The sequence below is a fragment of the Citrus sinensis genome, chromosome 7 (genome assembly GCF_022201045.2).
Source record: "Citrus sinensis cultivar Valencia sweet orange chromosome 7, DVS_A1.0, whole genome shotgun sequence".
NCBI classification, from domain to species: domain Eukaryota; kingdom Viridiplantae; phylum Streptophyta; class Magnoliopsida; order Sapindales; family Rutaceae; genus Citrus; species Citrus sinensis.
Window position 1 is genome coordinate 15,610,435 of NC_068562.1, and position 17,887 is coordinate 15,628,321.

Below are 17,887 nucleotides of genomic sequence, written 5' to 3' on the forward strand. Positions count from 1 at the left end.
TTAGTTATTTAAAAAAAAAATTCACTTTCTTAGTCGGCTAGCGAGTGGCGATGAACTCATAATCTCATAACAAGGGTCAGTTCAAAGCCCCTGGTACTCTTTTTTTTTTTTTTTTTTTTCTACTCCCCAAGGTCAGTACGGGAGTAGAGATTTTCCACTTCTGTATTCTACAGATTTTTGTGATGGACTATGAATATATGTATCTAGATTTTAATTGAATTAAAATTGTATTTGTGGAGTTGTTATCTAGAAAAGATTCCTTATTTTACCATGATAAGAGAGAAGCTAAAAAAAAAAAAAGACATAAATTAACCGAGTAGTGGTTGCAGCTCTCCCAGTTTTGAGTTCCCTTAAAGGAGGCTCACGTGTCTTTTTAAAATAAAATTTTGGTGGAGATAAATCAATAATATTAGAGATTTTAACATTTGAGTTCCAATACTATTAGTTACTTATATAGTAAATGATAGATTTCATAACTAGTAAAATTACTTAACCACATCCAATAAATAAATATTATATTAGTTGAAACTTAAATTAAGACTTAGATATTGAAATATTTAGCATTACTCGGAGATAAAATATCTCCTCACTTGACAATAAGACGTAATTGGTCATGAAAATATTAGCAAACCTTTGATTATGCATGCCATACATATTAGTAATTCAAAAAACAATTTATCTTGTATTTTAATAAGATAAGGATTTTTCATTAAAAATTACTATCTATTTATAAACAGAAAATTCTTATAATATTGAAGTTAAGGACAAAATAAAATATAAAAAATAGAAATTTTAATGTGATAAATATATTGTTTTAGAGTATATATTTTTTAATTTTTTGTTTTAACTCAGATTTTAATATGGTCAGATCCTTCGTTTGATAATTTTTCATATTTAAAATAACATAAAAAAATTTTAAAAATGAAAAAGTGAAAATGATATGTCAGTTTGCGCGAAGTGTTGGATGTCCATTCGCTGGCAAAGGACCCTCTTCTCTTCCGTACCCTCTCCCTCTAAAACCAACCAACAAAAATGCCCGAAACCAAATCCTCACAACTCACCACCAAACTCGTCAAAAAATTTCACAAACATGCCAGCCAACGCATTAACAAGGCAGCTTAGCTCCACTTCAACTCTTTGGCCTCCACTCAAAAAACCCACTTTTTCCAAACCAAAATTTGCTAAGCCCACGCCTGTTTCTGCATTTGCTATGGCCAGTTTCACAACTACCCAGGTGGCCCCCGCCGCCATCGTTGGCGGTGGACGTGTCGGAACGGCCTTAAAGGAAATGGGTAAGGGTCAGGATTTGTTGGTAAAGCGAGGAGAGCTTGTGCCGCTTGATTTTGAGGGCCCCATATTCGTTTGCACCAGAAATGATGATCTTGAGGCTGTTCTTGAGGCCGCTCCTCGATCAAGATGGAATGGTACCAATTCCTAATTGTAGTACTTCTTTTGTTTGCGGAATATTCGATAGCATTAGTAGCATGTTGTAAATTTAGTAATAAAATGTTGTGCTTTGATGATAACTTTGTATTGGTATTGTATTGCATTGCAGTGTAAGGATCCTATATTGTCTGTAGAGATGCTTTATTTTTGTGTGTTATTCAAGTAGTAAGAGTAATTCTGTTAAATTATTTGGTTTTGTGAATGATTGGAGCTGATGTTTTGAATTTGTTTTTTGGCAATATATTTCAACAATCTGATTGATTGGATGGATGTACACGATCAAGCAGATTTGGTATTTTTCCAGAATGGGATGATAGAACCATGGCTCGAAAGTAAAGGACTAAGGGATGCAAACCAAGTGTTGGCTTATTTTGCTGTATCGAAGCTTGGAGAACGTCCTATTGATGGTAAGACTGATACGAATCCTGAAGGACTGACAGCAGCTTATGGGAAATGGGCTTCTGTAGTTGCTGAAAGATTAAGTGTTGGAGGCCTCTCTTGCAAGGTAAAAAAAGAAAACTCCGTTTCTTTACAAGAGAATTTAGGCTGGAAGTTGAAACTCTCTAGTCAATTGTATGACTAAGGTTGGGAGCTTTAGTTTTTGTTTAAACTTCAAACTATCTTACTTGGTCATTCATTTCTTATATATGATTTATGCAATCTAAACCAGGTTCTTGACAAGGAAGCATTCCAGAAACAAATGTTAGAGAAATTGATATGGATATCAGCATTCATGCTTGTTGGAGCTCGCCATCCTGGTGCAACTGTAGGTGTTGTGGAAAAGGAATACCGCTCTGAGGTGAGAACACCATTATCAAAAGATTGCTATACTTGATTGGTCCACTCACTTTACTTTAAGCTTGTTAAGTGCTTTATTGCGTCTTATGCTTCTTGAAGTGTTGTTAGATTTTTGTTAGTTTCATTTAAAAACATCACAGACTGATGCCGTAGGGGATAATGATGCGAATAGATAGAAAGGAGATTGTACCATGATTCTCTTCTTTTCTTATGTGCATGCACGTGCGTTCTTACAAATGTTCATGCTTAAGAAATTTGGTCTATTATCTTTTTGCTTTATGGGTTCTTTCTAAAAGTAGCACGCCTCTAAGCTATTATGCTTTATGTCAATAATTCTACATTAAGCCTTTATACTAGGATGCTTCATATAGTCAAACTCTTGCATTTGCATAATTGTCATACCTTGTAGCAATTACCTTTTATTGAACACTTTGTTCTTTGTGGCTGACACATAGCATAATTACAGAGAGGTGACATTTGTGTGAAGTATTTGCTCATGTAATATTTCTAGTGGTACTTTTGCCTCGAGAGATGTTGATAGTTACTATGGAGTAAAAGTTTGCTGGACATTAGATGGGGGCAAATGACAGCTTTTAAGGTTGCTAATTGCTTGTGGATAGAGATAACCTTACCTGAGTTGGTATGTGCTTGCTATGATTTGACAGTCACAGTCATGCTTGACCTACAATGCTGCTTAATGTCACTTTCAATAAGGGTTTCTATTTGCTTGGTGGATAGAAATAAGTTAGAAGAGTCAAATTGGTATTTGCTTGCTGTGATTTCATTTGGGCTGCGTTCAAGCTCGGTCACTCGAATTCATGGTCATGCTTGGCCTATTCTGCTGCTTTATGTCACTTTCAGTTTAGTAACTCCAGCTATTATGAATCAAATTAACTGATCAGAAATTGTGCTTTCAGGTTTCTGCTCTCATTGCTGAACTTGCATTGGCAGCTGCTGCGGAGAAAGGAATAACATTTGATCCCGCAATGGAGGACAGATTATGTGCTTATTCACGAGCTGTTGCACACTTCCCAACTGCAGTTAAAGAGGTAAGGGATGTAACTCACAGCAGTAACGTTAATCACACCCGACTTTATGAACTTAAACTCACTGGTAAATTTGCAAAATTTTTGCAGTTTAAATGGAGAAATGGTTGGTTCTATTCTCTCTCTGAGAAGGCGAGTGCAGAAGGGAAACCTGATCCATGCCCCCTACATACAGCATGGCTGAAAGAGATAAAAGTTGTGTAGCAATTTGAATTAGTTTCTGTTTGATATAGATTCTTCCCCTAGAGCTTAGTTATAGCTTCTTCCGAGTAGAGCTGTTTCAAGTACATAGCCCTGGTAGGTTTTTTATGAGTAAAGCTTATAACAAAAGTTGATTAGTAGTCAATCATAATTTACGTGTAAACCAAGTATTATTAAGTTTGTATTATTAGAGTAAGGAAGTAAAGTAGTTGTTAAAATCAAGTGAGGCTATTGTTGATTAAAGTGGCGTGGAATTATATTTTTGGCGTGGAATTATATTTTTTTAACAATGGGCCAATATTACTTATTGAGTGGGACATATTATTTTTGGAAAGCAGTAACCATTACACTTTTAAGGTTTATAGATCATATGCACTAGAAGATAGGTGTGTTCAGAATTTAATATGATCCATTTAATCCGTCGAATCTGTAAAAATTCAATCTATGGATTAGTGAATTGGATTGGATTGCAGATTTAAAAATCTGCTGTCGGTGAATTGGATTGAAAATTTAAAAATCCGTAATCGGTAGATTGGATATGCCTTTATTTTTGTAAATTCGTAAAATTTTGCGAATCTGCCAAAAATAAAAAATAATTATTTAATAAAAAATAAAACTTGCAAGTATAACATTATATTTACTAATAAGTTAAAATATAATTATATTAATACTATATTATATCTTATATGATAATAATATAAAATAAAAATAAGCTTTTTAAGTAGTTAATTTTCATATATAGGTTTAAACGGATGAGTTTTTTATGTTATATTTTAAAGTTTTGAATATATTTTCTAATTTTATTTAAACAATTAATTTATTTAAATCTTATTTAATTTTAAATTTGATCGGTAGTACAATCATTTTTATATTAATTTTTTTATTTAGTTAGTTTGTGGGTAGGACATGATTTAAAAATTTTTAACCCACAAATCAATCCGTAAAATGGTGAATTGAATATGGATTGAGTCAAATCCGCATTCGATCCGCAGGCATATAAATTGGATTTGGATTGAATTTCACCAATTTGTGGATTAAATTGGATTAAAAATTTATATTTCGTAAAATCGTAGATAAGATATGGATTGATGTCCAATCCGCAAAATTCGATCCGCGAACACTCCTACTAGAAGAGTTGTGAGCTTATTCTTCATTATTGTATTAACAAGAATGCAAACCAGTCTGAATCACATCAGTTTGAAAATTACAAAACAAAGAGTTACATTATAAAAACATAAAAAAATAATCATAAGCATTCTGTTGAAATCAAACAAGAAATTATTCAAGCTTTAATGATATACAGATTTTCCTGCCTTTAAAATGATTCAAGCTTTAAGAAGGCATTATTCAACTATCTGCTATTCGATCAGGACTTGATTGGTGAAAAAGTTCCTTTTTAATCATCACATTCCATGTAGTTTCCTTTACTGCAGCAATTTGTTGACTGCAGTGAATGTGGGAGCTATATCCACAGGAACCTGAAGACATAAGAGAATTAATCATGTACTTTAGAATATCAAAGTACGCGAAGAACATGCAACGGAAACTCCAACTTGCAACTACAACATACATTATGCCACCAATTCTAGCAATCAAGAATCAGAACCTACTACAGCACAATTCGATTCTATGCTTTGACTTGATTTTGTTCAGTTTTGGTTTTAAAAAGCGAATCTCAATTGGTTCAGAACCATCCTAAACCAGACCAAATTGGAAATTGAAATAGCTAAATCATGTGTATTTGCAAGAAATATTTCACAGGAGTGCCCTCAGAGGTTCAAGTGCAAGTCAACATGAATAGATAACAGGACAGGTTATACCTGAACGTTCTCCAATTTTTGTAATGCAACTTTTAGTGGCTGTGTCATTGTACAATATTTCTGAAGAAGCAAACTTGCAGCCTCTTTGTCACCTCTTGCCTGTATGGTGAGTATTTCTGTACTCAGGCTTTCGACTGCACCTTCAACCTTTCAAATGAAAAAAAAGCTCATTAGAGGTTTTATTTCTCAGTAAATCCATGAAAGGAGAGGAAATTAATTCAAAGGCTTTACCTTGTCAAAATCAACAGAAAAGGTATCATCTGAATGCAGAATAAAGGCTTCTTTCTCAAACAACCAGTTAAACTGCAGTGCTTGTCCTTTTCTGTCAATAATTATTAGATATAGAATAAGCCGCACAATAATTAGAGAAATTAACACCAAGGAGTGGATTAAAAGAAGTATGAATATCTCCCTTACCCATGAGATTCCTCTAAGCCAAATCGCACTGAACGGAAACACCCCGCCAGGAAAGAGACATACATGGATTTCACCAAACTCTTTGGAAGCAAATCCTGCTCTCCATGGAGGGTGCAGGCAATGAGATAGAAAGGGAAGAAGGACATAGATTATTAGACATTGCACTGACAATATTATGAACAGAATTCGCAAATTATTCATCAGTTTCTGCAACTGTTTCAAAGCTCTCTATCTTGCATACTCTATCTTTACTTGCAAACCTTAAGCCTGGGAGAAAACTGAAAAGGCCAAATAATATGTGAAATCTAAGACGCCCCTCACATGTAAAACTGAATTATACTCACACTGTTGTCAAGTTGATCCATGCACTTAATTAACAACTTAAGACACCTCTTGGTCAACTAGGTCCTTACCATGCTGTGTAGCCAACATTCATGAAAGTTTAAGCATACAGAAAAGGGCCTAACAATGATATTCAAAATCTTAACACATCAATTGATATTTTTTCCTAAGAAATTGCTACATAAATCAATTGGGCATCCTAGTTCTTCATACATCACTAATAGACCTGAAATCATACCACAGTTGAAACGTAGTATTCTTTCTTACCCTGCCGATTAGAAACTTCAGTGCCCAAAGGCCAACAATGTCAGCTTTTGCTTCTTCCATAGCTGAGTGAAGTTCTTGCAGTTCCTGAATCCAAAATATAAGTAAGAGAAATCAGAGAAGATGTTCTTTTATGACTGAAACAATGATGACAAAAAATGGAGAATTCTAAAACGGTCTTCTTAAGGCTATGTCAGGAGTGAACAGAGAAGCAGAAAATGACTTCATATACATTTTGTAGAGAAAGATGACTTTTCTCATAAAGAGAGAGAAAGATCAAATAAAAATATCTCATAAAATGCTAAAAACGAAATCAGCACACCTATAGCAGTAAGTCAAAGAACTACTGAATTTAGACTGGAGCAGTTGCCAGCTCAAGTCTCTCAGTGACTTGCAATTGCAGTGACTATTTTTCTTGGGCATTTAACTTTTCACTTCTCATCATACTGTTTAGAAGAATCCATGCCATTAAAATATAGTACCTCTAAGTCACAGAAATGGAATTTTGGTGCAGTGATGGAGCATTTTCCCTCCAAGTTAAAAGATGTTTAGTTTTTCTAAGAGCTTAGGGCATCTCCAATGTAGCACTAAACTTAACACCAAATCACATTTTACACCATTTTTGGTGTAAAATACTTCTCCAATGTAACACTAAAATCAACACCAAAATGGTGTAATGAATAGTATTGCACCAAATATGGTGCAACACTATTCATTACACCATATTTGGTGCTAGGGAAAAAAAGTCCCAAATATCCTTATTACTTTATCTTATTGACGTATATATCCTATTTTATATAATATTTTAAGTTATTATTATTATTTTTGTTATTTTTTAATTTTTGAATATTATACTAATATTTTAAATAAAAAATATTCAACACAAAAATTAATAATAAAAGTATTCACTAGAGTATTATTGTTATTGTATTGTATTTTTCTATATTATTGTTGTTATTTATTGTTATTGTATTTTTCTATATTAATGTAATGTTTAATTTTCATAATGCACTTATTATTGTTATTGTAATTTTCTATATTAATGTACTGTTTAATTTTCATAATGTACTAATTTAGTTAATTAAATGTAAATTTAATAATTTTCTATATTTTTTTTGTTAATCGATATAAAATTACTTATTACTTAATTATCTATATTAATAGTAATATTTATTGTGTTAATTGAATTAATTCTTGAGAATTAAAGGAAGAAAAAGAAGAATATTCTTTTTGGTGTAAAATTTGGTGTAAATGGGTTGGAGATGAAATAGTAATTTGGTGTGAAAAAGGTACATTTTTAGTGTTGGTGTTACACCAAAATAGTGTTATGCATTGGAGATGGCTTTATGCTGAAGTGATTGGGTTCGTTTGAGTACTCCGTTCGAATAGTAATCTAATTTGAAGAGTTATTATAGCTTAGACCAAACTCTTGAGCACCAGGTAAGAAACTGAATGGACGAGTTTACTCAATTTAGGTAATGTATCCTCCCGCAATAAGAATAGAGAAGGCCAATAAACTCAAATATGGTAGCATTGCTGATGTAATACGACAAGGATAAAGATAAAATATATCTGCATTGCTAAGTATCATTCTATTATAGAAGACAATGTAAAAACATATTGACACATTAAAACTCAGAAATCATAGTATGTGAACCGGACATGAAGTGACAAATATGTAAAGTATGCAGAAAAGTATGTGAACCTGACATGAAGTAACACATATAAAGTATGCAGAAAAGGAAATCAATACAACTAACCAATCTCACTGTAGACTGTCGACCATCTGGAAGTGTGATGCTATGAGGCCCAATACCATGGCAGCACTCATGGCAGATGTTGTGAGTGAAGAAAGAATCAAAATCTACAAGTTCCTGCTGTTCCTTTCTGATACATACATCAGCTATGGGCCGAAGAATATTCTTGAACCTGGATAGAAAACAGTCATATATTTTAAAAGAAGATTCAGATTATAATTTTACCAGAAGAGAACAACTTAAAACATGATAATTAAGAAATTTAAAGGTAATGAATTGTACTTTGCTTCTGAAACATTTTTAAGCATAACCATTGATGTTCCTCGATCTTTTACTATACGCTCATCATTAGGCAAATTGAAAGCAACAGTCTGAGGACCTTTCACATCCTGATGTAAAGTCAAATTCATAAAACTTAGCTATTTACCCAAAAAATAATAAAATGCATGTAAAGAAATACAAAAAATGATACCCGTAAAGATACAGCTGGCAGTAATGTTCTGAACTATATATTCCTTATTATAATAATAGATTGTAATTTGGTTCAAAATCTTAATCCCAATTGACTAGACGATGCAATGACCCGTCTGATCTAGAACTGGTTGGTTCAAATCTAATCCAGATGAACTAATCAGAATAAGATCAGACTCAAATGCAGAAATAAAATATTGGTTGAAAATTTGAGCTTGGGGAGAGCACACGAGTGTGTGTGCACAACACGTGGAGAGGGAGAGCCAGAGAAGGATTCAAAATAATGCTGTTAAAAGATAAAATAACTGAGTGTTTAGATTCCAATCCACTGTTGATCAAGTAGAAGCAATAATCATCATGCGGGTATTTTCTAAAAATTACTCACTCCTGAGTTATAAATAAGCTGAATGACACGAATGGGAGCAGCAATGACATCTTTGGATTTATATGCATTATCCATTGGAAGATTTTGTTCCAAAACCTAGAAAGCAAACAATATCTATTAGCAACAAAATTTTGGTAGTATAGATATGAGAAATTGGTTACAAATTGAACCCATAAAAGCACCTGCAAATTATCACCGAAGAGTTTAACTTGAGCTGTTGCTTTGTCATCCCGAATCCCAATAAACGCTTCAAATGTTGCCTAATATAAATATAATACAACTAATGAGCTACATGTTTGATACAATAGATGTATGAACAGCAGCAAGGATGTACAGTCACAAAGTTTCTTTTCAAATAAATATTCGCACTAGGATGTATGTTATGTAAAAATGAAAATTATAGGAAAGAATACTTCTAGTCAACTTACTCCTAGTCAACTTTCTCCATTTTTATTTCATATAATTTCCATTTTGAACCAAATAAATTTTCAGCTAGAAATCTTAAAAGGCCACAGTCAGCAAATGTTAAAAGTTTTTCTAAACAGTTCAGAGTTATGTGACTAATAATGTAGTAAAAAGACGTTTTTCACATTTCTACCGCCAATTTGGACAGTGCAGTAAGCATAATGCTAATTGCCTCCAATACAAGCTCACTGGTGTACGACAAACCTTCAAACTACACAACAAATTAAACCTGATTCACTGCACGTATTACTACTGCTAAAGAAGACAACACAACCTGTCTCAGCATTGTTCAGAGTTGGTAAAACATCTCAGAAGTTCTAACTGCTGGAAGCTTTTGCAAATTTTCTGCTATTTCATTTATAAGTTGACTATAGCCTGGGTCTTAGCGCTGTTATGAGTTGTTAGTACACCTAACCAAAAAAAAAAAAATCATAAAAAGGTTTGATCTCTCTAATTTCAAGTACAGGTGACCCTTTTTTTTGTAATTTATTTTCTATTCTTGTTGCTTGAAAATCATACACATACACTCCACTGATTCTTTATAAAATTTTACCTTGTACCCAAAAATTGCATCTTCATATGTCTCATAAGGCCCAATGGTGACATCCAACTCAGAATCCTACATCCAACAAGAAAAAGGGCAAATTATATGCCAAGAACTCCAAGTAGCACATTAATAGTGTTTGACAGGAATTATTTGAAGAGGTGGACTCAAAATCTGTAAGTGGGACAAGCAAAAGTATGGCAAATTTTAAACCCAGTATGCTATTGAGCTTATACAATATTGCACAAAGCCCTAGCAAATCATTATATGTAAATTCTGGAAATCTATCTCTCATAGACAGCTTCATTTCCTAACAAAAGCTTGAATTAGAAAATTACAATGGTCTTCCATGTTAAGTAACTACTTTGCCTAAAAGCCTAAGCTCTTAGGTAAAGAGAAAATCGTATTAAGCATTCAAGATCTAGCAGCCCACCTCACTTGCAAAGACTGATATCTAACAAGCTTGTCATGTGGACCAAGCCCATAGAATGATTCAGGACCATTACAACCACAAAGGAATAACAAAAACACTAACAGATATAGAAGGCAGAAGTAGAGCCAAATAACCCAGTACCACAAGAATAGTTTTATTCTATAATTCAGTACCACACAAGAAACACCTAATTCAGTATATAATTAATAATCTGTAAACTAAATGAACATTAAAAAATATTTCCAAAATATTACTAATATTTAGCACACTCTCCTCACTACTATTATTCATTATTTCTTCTGGAAAATATTGCCACCAACAAACACAGCTGATCGTCTTTCTAACTTGCAATATTCTCAGTATGACAACCTATGACTTGATAACCGACTAAGATAGCTAATCTTACGTCTATCTTGTGAAATTAAATTAACCTAGTAAATTCTCCATTTAAGTTGACTAAACCATGATAGCAGAAATGCTAGAAACAATATCTGACACCGTCTATAAATTAATCTTATGGGCAATGCAGTCTCCAAGCTCATCAACTACAAACATATTAATTCTAATTTTCATATTACGCTGCTATAGCTCTTATCATTTATACAAAGCTTCATCAGGTTGGTTGCGCTGAATCCATTATGTCTTGGTCAGTGGTCTACATACTCATTTAGAACTCCAAAGAATTTGATTGAAATAGACTTTCAAAAACATTAAATTTCCTTCTTACATTTTTCTCCCAATCATATTGATAATTAGAATCTCAGAGGAGATTGAGCATGTGCAGTTTCTTATACATGAATATTGGTGTTTGAAGAGAGAAGTGAAGGCTAAGGCAAGAAAAGTCAGTATTAGCCTTTACAATATCCCATGTGCAATTTGTTAACTTCTTCCTACATACAATAACATTCATGCGGTTAAGTTCTATGCCATCCCCCGTCCCCAAGAGCATAAATCAAAAATAAAATAAAATAAAATAAAGTTTTGAGTAGATGCTATTTCCATTGTTTGTCCCAGAATGATATACAGTGTATGATGAATCGTTACATGAATGTAAAACATATGTGTACAGGGTTCTAACCAATTCAATCCAGGCTATGTCCGAGTCATAATAGTTGTTTGAAAGGAAGGCATCGGCCTTACTATGTAGCAACCTCTTCAAACTACAAATGGCCATAAAGATTCAGTAAAAATCAGCTCAAGAACAAAGTCTGGAGATTCAGTAGGAGATGAGCTATCAACAACAAGATGTTCAGTATACATACCTAGGTGAACTGGCCATGTCCCCAGCTTTATGCAATAGTTCAGACGCTCTTGTGAGATAAGAATTATATTCTTCAGAATAAGGGACGCTATACAGGTCATATATGGAGCCAACTGAATGATTTGTTGCATCAACAATATGACCAGATAGTGAAGAGTCTAAATTAAACTCACTCCGTCTCTTGATAACAGTGAAAAAGCTTGTTGCATCTTCCTGTTGCTTTTCTGTTAAGCTGCTCTTCCACAATTCAAATTCCTAGAACATGAGAGAAACTTATGGGTCTCCATAAGATGTGATGCTATTTAAATAGATATTTTGCTTTCAGCACATTATGAACTTCTAATCCATTACCATTTTATCCATGTCTGGAGGGTAAAAATTAGCACCGGGAGGTTTCGGCAAAGGAAATGAAGCTTTGTATTCCAGACCCTTCCACCCATTAACAGGCTTTGTAGCATCAGGAAGTAACTTCACAGCTGAATCTGCGGTGGTCAGAAATGCCTCATTTTCATCAAGGGAGGACCTGTTAGAGAATGGGATTTTTTTTTTTTTAATAAACAGACATCTCCTTTGTGGTACCTTGCTTTGAAAGTAATAAATCCGGTGAAAGCAACAAAAAGATGGGGGTAAACAATATAGGTAGTATATAAACAAATTGTTAAAGGGAGGACATTAGGAAGACAGGAAATTGAAAAGTTTCACTAAAAGACATACCATGGACTCTTATTAATCAAATAGTACATCCATTTTAACTTGTCTAATTCTGATGCATCAGCATGCTCCTTTAACCAATCTCTCAGAACTGGATTGCTGTACCAAACCTGATTTTGGAGGATAAGAAAATTTATGTTAGCTAGATCTTGGATTTACAGAAAACTATCAATACTTGTAGAAAAGACAGTAAATAATTTCTTATATTACATTTCAAAGAAAACATAATTTCAGATGATTTAAAGATATGATTCTGACCATTTTCTGAACATATAGAAATCCAAAGCATACAAGTTGATTAAACTGAAACTCCCTTTTTCACCACATTTAGCATACACTAAAAACAAAATTAAACAGCAAAGTTTTGGTATTTCTTTTTCCCATTTGAGATATGCTAGCTTGTGAATATGCTGTACTAGACCATCCAATATGACTGGAACCCATAAAAAATTACCTACTAATGATAATTCAAAGAAAAAATTCAAACACATTGTTGATCACATATCAAAATCCATTTCAAGATGATATTGCTTCATATGTGCAGCATATATTCATAATGAAGTCTTAAACTGTAGATAGTATTAACGCATAAGAGATTCCCAGTACAATTAAATCCTTGGCAGCTTGTCTGCTAGTGTATCTATTTATTTGAAATGCCTAAATACAACCTGCAGGTAAAAGATCTCATCCATAACAGTTGCAGCCTTGATGACTAAAACCAGAGCCTCCTTGTCAGCATCTGAAAGCCCGGCCAACTGTATAGAGGAAAGAATTCTGAGCTTCAATTTAGTGCATAGATACAGAAAGGAAAATGTACAGAGGAGACAGCTGACTTCAATAAATACAAATCATTGTCAGAAATAACATGTCTCATATGTTTAGGAAATAATGTGAATAAAAGCTATAATTGCCGGTGGTAGAACAAAATCATTAAAACCACAACATTCATGAAAAATTATGCCAAATTGATGGAAATTAAAAGCTCGAAGATCTTAAATTAAACAGATATCATAATGAATAAGGCACCGAAGAATGCCAAGAACACAAGAAAGATGACAACCTCAGCATTGAGGGAAACAGGAGCATATCGGCGGAGTTGCTTTTGTAGAGTCAAACTGCGTTCCATGGTGTTCTCTTTGTACCTACATCAAATTGAGATGAAAAACATGTTGTAAAAAGAAAAAAACATCACTTGAAATTCGGATTCAGTATAGACAACATGACAAGATTCCTTTGTCCTTTGTAGAACAAATGCATAAAAGAACATATATCTGGGCAACCAACAAGCTAGAAAGGAACTTCTTTACGATGGCAGCACTAGACCATGTCATAATTATTATAAAATTCTTATAAGAAGATTAAAAATTCTTCAAAAGGCTGACCATGGAAGGACACCCATGATGCTACAGTGTATTTAAAAAACTAGACAAATGGACTATACCACGGCATTACAGTACATACCTTTGAGAAATAATATTAAAGAGTTGACCATATCCTCCATTTACATCGTAAGGGACAAAACTGGGATCATCCTTGGCAAGCAAGTTTTTGTATTCCTCGTAAGCAATATATTTTACAGCAGAAACTTCCGTTTGCTACCAAAAGCAAAAGCAAAAGCAAAAGCAAAAACATAGTCAGATTCTAAGGCAGGTTGATAACAAGAAGCATATCATGTCAAACAACAGGCCAATTGAGCTTGAACAGACATTTGCTTATTCTAGCATTTCCTCTCAGCTGGCCAGTGAAATATAATAAACAAGCATAAGTTACCACCAATTTACTATTAAAATGAGACCACGACCACTTGATGCAGGGCAAGCCCGCTAGAACTGTTTGGTCTCAAGCAACTGCAACTATGTTGAGGCCTAGCCTATTGCAGGAGATTTACAAAAAGTGAATAAGCTGGCGGGCCTCAAAAACACTCCAGTAGTGTACAATTAAGAGAAGAACATCTCCCAGAATAATTTATCTAGTTTATGAAACCAAACAATTTCAAAAGCTTTCACAAAACCAAAGGCCTCCCGAAATCATACAAAATCAACCAACCCAACCCCCCCCCCCCCCCCAACACTACGATCATTGTAAATATCATTTAACATTAAAGGTCACAATATCACTTTGTTGGACCAACTAAAGCTATGAGCAGTGGGCTGTATGAATAAACTATGTGGAAACATTAAAATCCTCACCTGAAGAGTAAAGGCCTCCAAAGGAATTGGATTTAGAGTCGTCACTAGGTATACATCGGCAAATTCATTGTTAATGAATTTTCCATCATTTATGACACTGCATTCAAATGTAAAAGCAGTTTTAGGTCTTTATAATCAAGATCAACTGGCAACCTATTGAATAAACCCAGCGATACAAAAGTAAATGATGCTAAGAACATTAGGTTTCACAATACGAGAAGCAATACGAACAAAGTAATCACAATGATTCAATCATAAAAGGAAACACGACAAACAGATTTGTCCTTGTACAGACTATGAGATGACAATAAGCAATATATTTTTTGCATATCCTACTTAATTTCTCAATTTATCCGGTTCAAATTTTAGAACTGAAATCATTCAAAATCCTATTACTCCTTTGTTGCAATCAAAATTACACTATTTCTTTCCGTTCAGAGGGAACAAATGGGCCCCTTCTTTTTCTTTTTTTGTGTTGTGTCTGTGCAAGTCTGCAGGTATAAGCAGGAGGCAACCTACATCATTTAAAGTCTGGCACAACTTAAGTATTTTCTTGGCTTTTTGGCATATTTTACTAGTCAAGTACTTATATATGAAAATTTTATTATTATTTCTATTGAAAAAATACGGTATTGTTTGATTAATTTACTTGATCAAAAAGACAGTGTTATCAATTTCAGTTTAATTGCTTCAATTTTAGAACAAAAAGATCATCCTTCAAGTGCTTGTAATCAAAATGCAAACCCAAGCCATGTAAAAGGCTACCTCAATCATTTCACTGGAGATTTCTTTAATTTCGCTTTGTTAAAATAATTACATTGAATTTGAAGAGGATCATGACACATGAAAGATGCTGTTTCAATTTTTCCAGATTTTCCACAAAACAGAACCAATGAGAAAAGGAAACTGCATTACTTTTATGAGTGGAATGGAGGGAAGCTACCAAGATTGATAAGAACAACTGATGGCCATTGGCAAAGCACAATTCATAATCTACTAGACAAAAGAAATTAAACACTGTAAGGATGAGAAGAATTCCAGATACTGACTTCTGTTGAAGAAATGTGAATACGAACTCAAATGCATCCTTTGGAAGGTTAATGCCCAGCTCTTCTTGAAGCTCCCTCCTAAATGCAAACAATACCAAATTTCATCAACAAGCATGATATGTTCAATTTTTAAACCACTACTAAAAGAATGGAACATTGTGCAATCCAACAGCAGTATCAAGTAAGAAAAAAAAGAGAAATGGGAAAAGACATGAGAAAAGAAGGAACGGTGACCTGTGTAACTCATAAAAATGTAAAATTTGTACAATCTATAGATTCAGCTTTACCAACATTCACCATGTACAGCAGCATACTTTCTTACAAAACATACAAATTTAATCAATAATGATCAGAAACAAACTTTACTCATGTTTATCAATTTCATATAAACTTCTACACAGAACATTTATAAAGAAATAAACCAAGCACATGGGATTCGAGGTGACCATTAGATATCACAAGACACATTCCTAACAACAACCTACTATTGTAGGACTTGTATCAGACACTCCGTGGGATATATAACATGGTGGCATATCAGCCACGCTTAACAGCAATGGCAACTTTCACCAATCATAATGAAATAAGGCATCCATCCAGTCAAGCACCCACTTCACATAAGAAATAATTATCTGTTAGATGAGCTTTTTGAAGGACTAATCTTGGATAGCTTACCTGGTAAGAAACCCAATCGATGATAACATGGGATGAGGTAATTCTAAAAAGGAAAGTAATCAGTATATGCTAATTGTGGGTTGAGCGGTTCAACTGACATAGAATCAAAGCTAATTCGACAAAAAGGTCTCATATATGAACCCATGTAATTGGCAATTGTATCTGTTTCTCTCTTCATTTTGTTTGGTTTTGTTTCTGTCTTCTGTTTCTGTGGTATATTAAAGCTTCATCTAATTATTTGGATTGTTACCTAATAGTTGAATATTATGCAGTAACTTAAACACTAAAATTATCTTTCACTCTCTATGCTACACTACACTGATCAGATTATAAACTCTAAATAGAGTAAGACAGGTTCTGATCTACATGGAAAGTTTTCATAATAAGCAAACATGAAATGAACAAATAATTGACAGCTATAAACTATCTATATATCTACTGATCAAGCTATTTGAAGAATCCAATTAGTGGTAGCTTAATAAACAAGTAATCACTTCGTACCATGGATCCAATTAGTGGTAGCTTAATAAACAAGCAAACACTTTGTATCATGAACCAGACGTGCCATTTCAAAAATAGACGGCAAAAACTACAGAAAAGGGTATCCCAGCAAAACTAGCATCAAGACTAGGGGGAGTTTCCTTACTGGGCTGATATAAGCGATGAATCACCAGCGGATATATGGCCAGCACTGGAGATATCCCACATCCCCGGCCATGAATCTTTGAAGTCAGCACGTCGCTGGAGAAGCAGTTCCTGTGTACTCTCAGCAAAAATCCACGCGTTCACAGTTCTATGGTAATCCCCAACTCGATGAACTTCACTCCTACATTTATTAATTAATTAAAAAACCCAAACCATCAATAAAAGTTAGAACCTTAGAAGTGACAAAATTGAACTTCCATTTGATTGGGACTTAAAAGAAGCAATCAATGTTCAATAAAACTATGTCGTTTTTTTTTTTTTTTTAAGTTTGAAATTGATTGATCAAATTCTAGTCATATTAAAAATTAAAAAAAAATTAAAAATTGAAAGCAGTAATAGAATTAAAGTGCACATGCCTGGGCTTAGTGATCCCAGTTTTTTGGCCAGTCATTGTTAGGACGTCGAGATGCTCTTCTTGCACAACACTTTCCGCCATTGCTATGCTGCTTCTGCTGCAAAATGATTTTTTTTTTTTTTCCTGCAAATTCCTCACTTCAAAAGTCTTTTACTTGTCTTTCATTCAACGGTGGCGCTGTCGTTTCGTTGTGCTTAAATTTTTTACGAGGAATTTGTGCCCGATGTGACCCCACAAAAGTTTATTCATGTACATGGACTAGTGCTGCCCTTTCTTCCAAAATTCGAATGTTATGCCCATCTTGATTCCAAATTACTAACCTAACCCCAGTTTGAGGATTTGATAAAGGAGGTAATGATACAGCCACAAACTCTTGTATAAATTTATTTTGTACAAATTGACGTGGCATTAATTCATTGGTTGAATGAAAATATAAATTAATAAAAATAAATCATGTGGGCCAAGTGATATTTAATTCAACAAATCTTATCATGCCACATCAGTTTGTACAAAATAAGTTTATACAAGAGTTTGTGGCTATATCATTACTCTT

At 33.7% G+C, this 17,887-nt stretch overlaps 2 protein-coding genes across 2 annotated transcripts; one reads left to right on the top strand and one right to left on the bottom strand.

Moving 5' to 3' along the window:
* The first annotated feature begins 968 nt into the window (after positions 1–968).
* On the top strand, positions 969–3,702 carry LOC102621850 (uncharacterized). The gene is made up of 5 exons (XM_006493390.4): positions 969–1,424; positions 1,734–1,951; positions 2,117–2,245; positions 3,162–3,293; positions 3,381–3,702. Exons 1-5 carry the CDS (start codon positions 1,091–1,093, stop codon positions 3,492–3,494), a joined length of 927 nt encoding a protein of 308 aa, XP_006493453.2. The 5' UTR covers positions 969–1,090; the 3' UTR covers positions 3,495–3,702.
* An 894-nt stretch (positions 3,703–4,596) lies between these two features.
* Positions 4,597–17,604, bottom strand: LOC102621548 (nudix hydrolase 3). Its single transcript, XM_006493389.4, has 21 exons — positions 17,336–17,604; positions 16,921–17,100; positions 15,600–15,677; positions 14,551–14,647; positions 13,823–13,956; positions 13,422–13,503; positions 13,030–13,116; positions 12,365–12,471; positions 12,002–12,173; positions 11,652–11,905; positions 11,468–11,549; positions 9,966–10,031; positions 9,130–9,207; positions 8,948–9,043; positions 8,374–8,480; positions 8,095–8,263; positions 6,338–6,421; positions 5,729–5,823; positions 5,543–5,633; positions 5,312–5,458; positions 4,597–4,969 (listed from the first exon to the last, which is right to left on the bottom strand). The coding sequence occupies exons 1-21, from the start codon at positions 17,413–17,415 to the stop codon at positions 4,916–4,918; spliced, it is 2,340 nt and encodes a 779-aa protein (XP_006493452.2). The 5' UTR covers positions 17,416–17,604; the 3' UTR covers positions 4,597–4,915.
* Between the last annotated feature and the right edge of the window lie 283 nt (positions 17,605–17,887).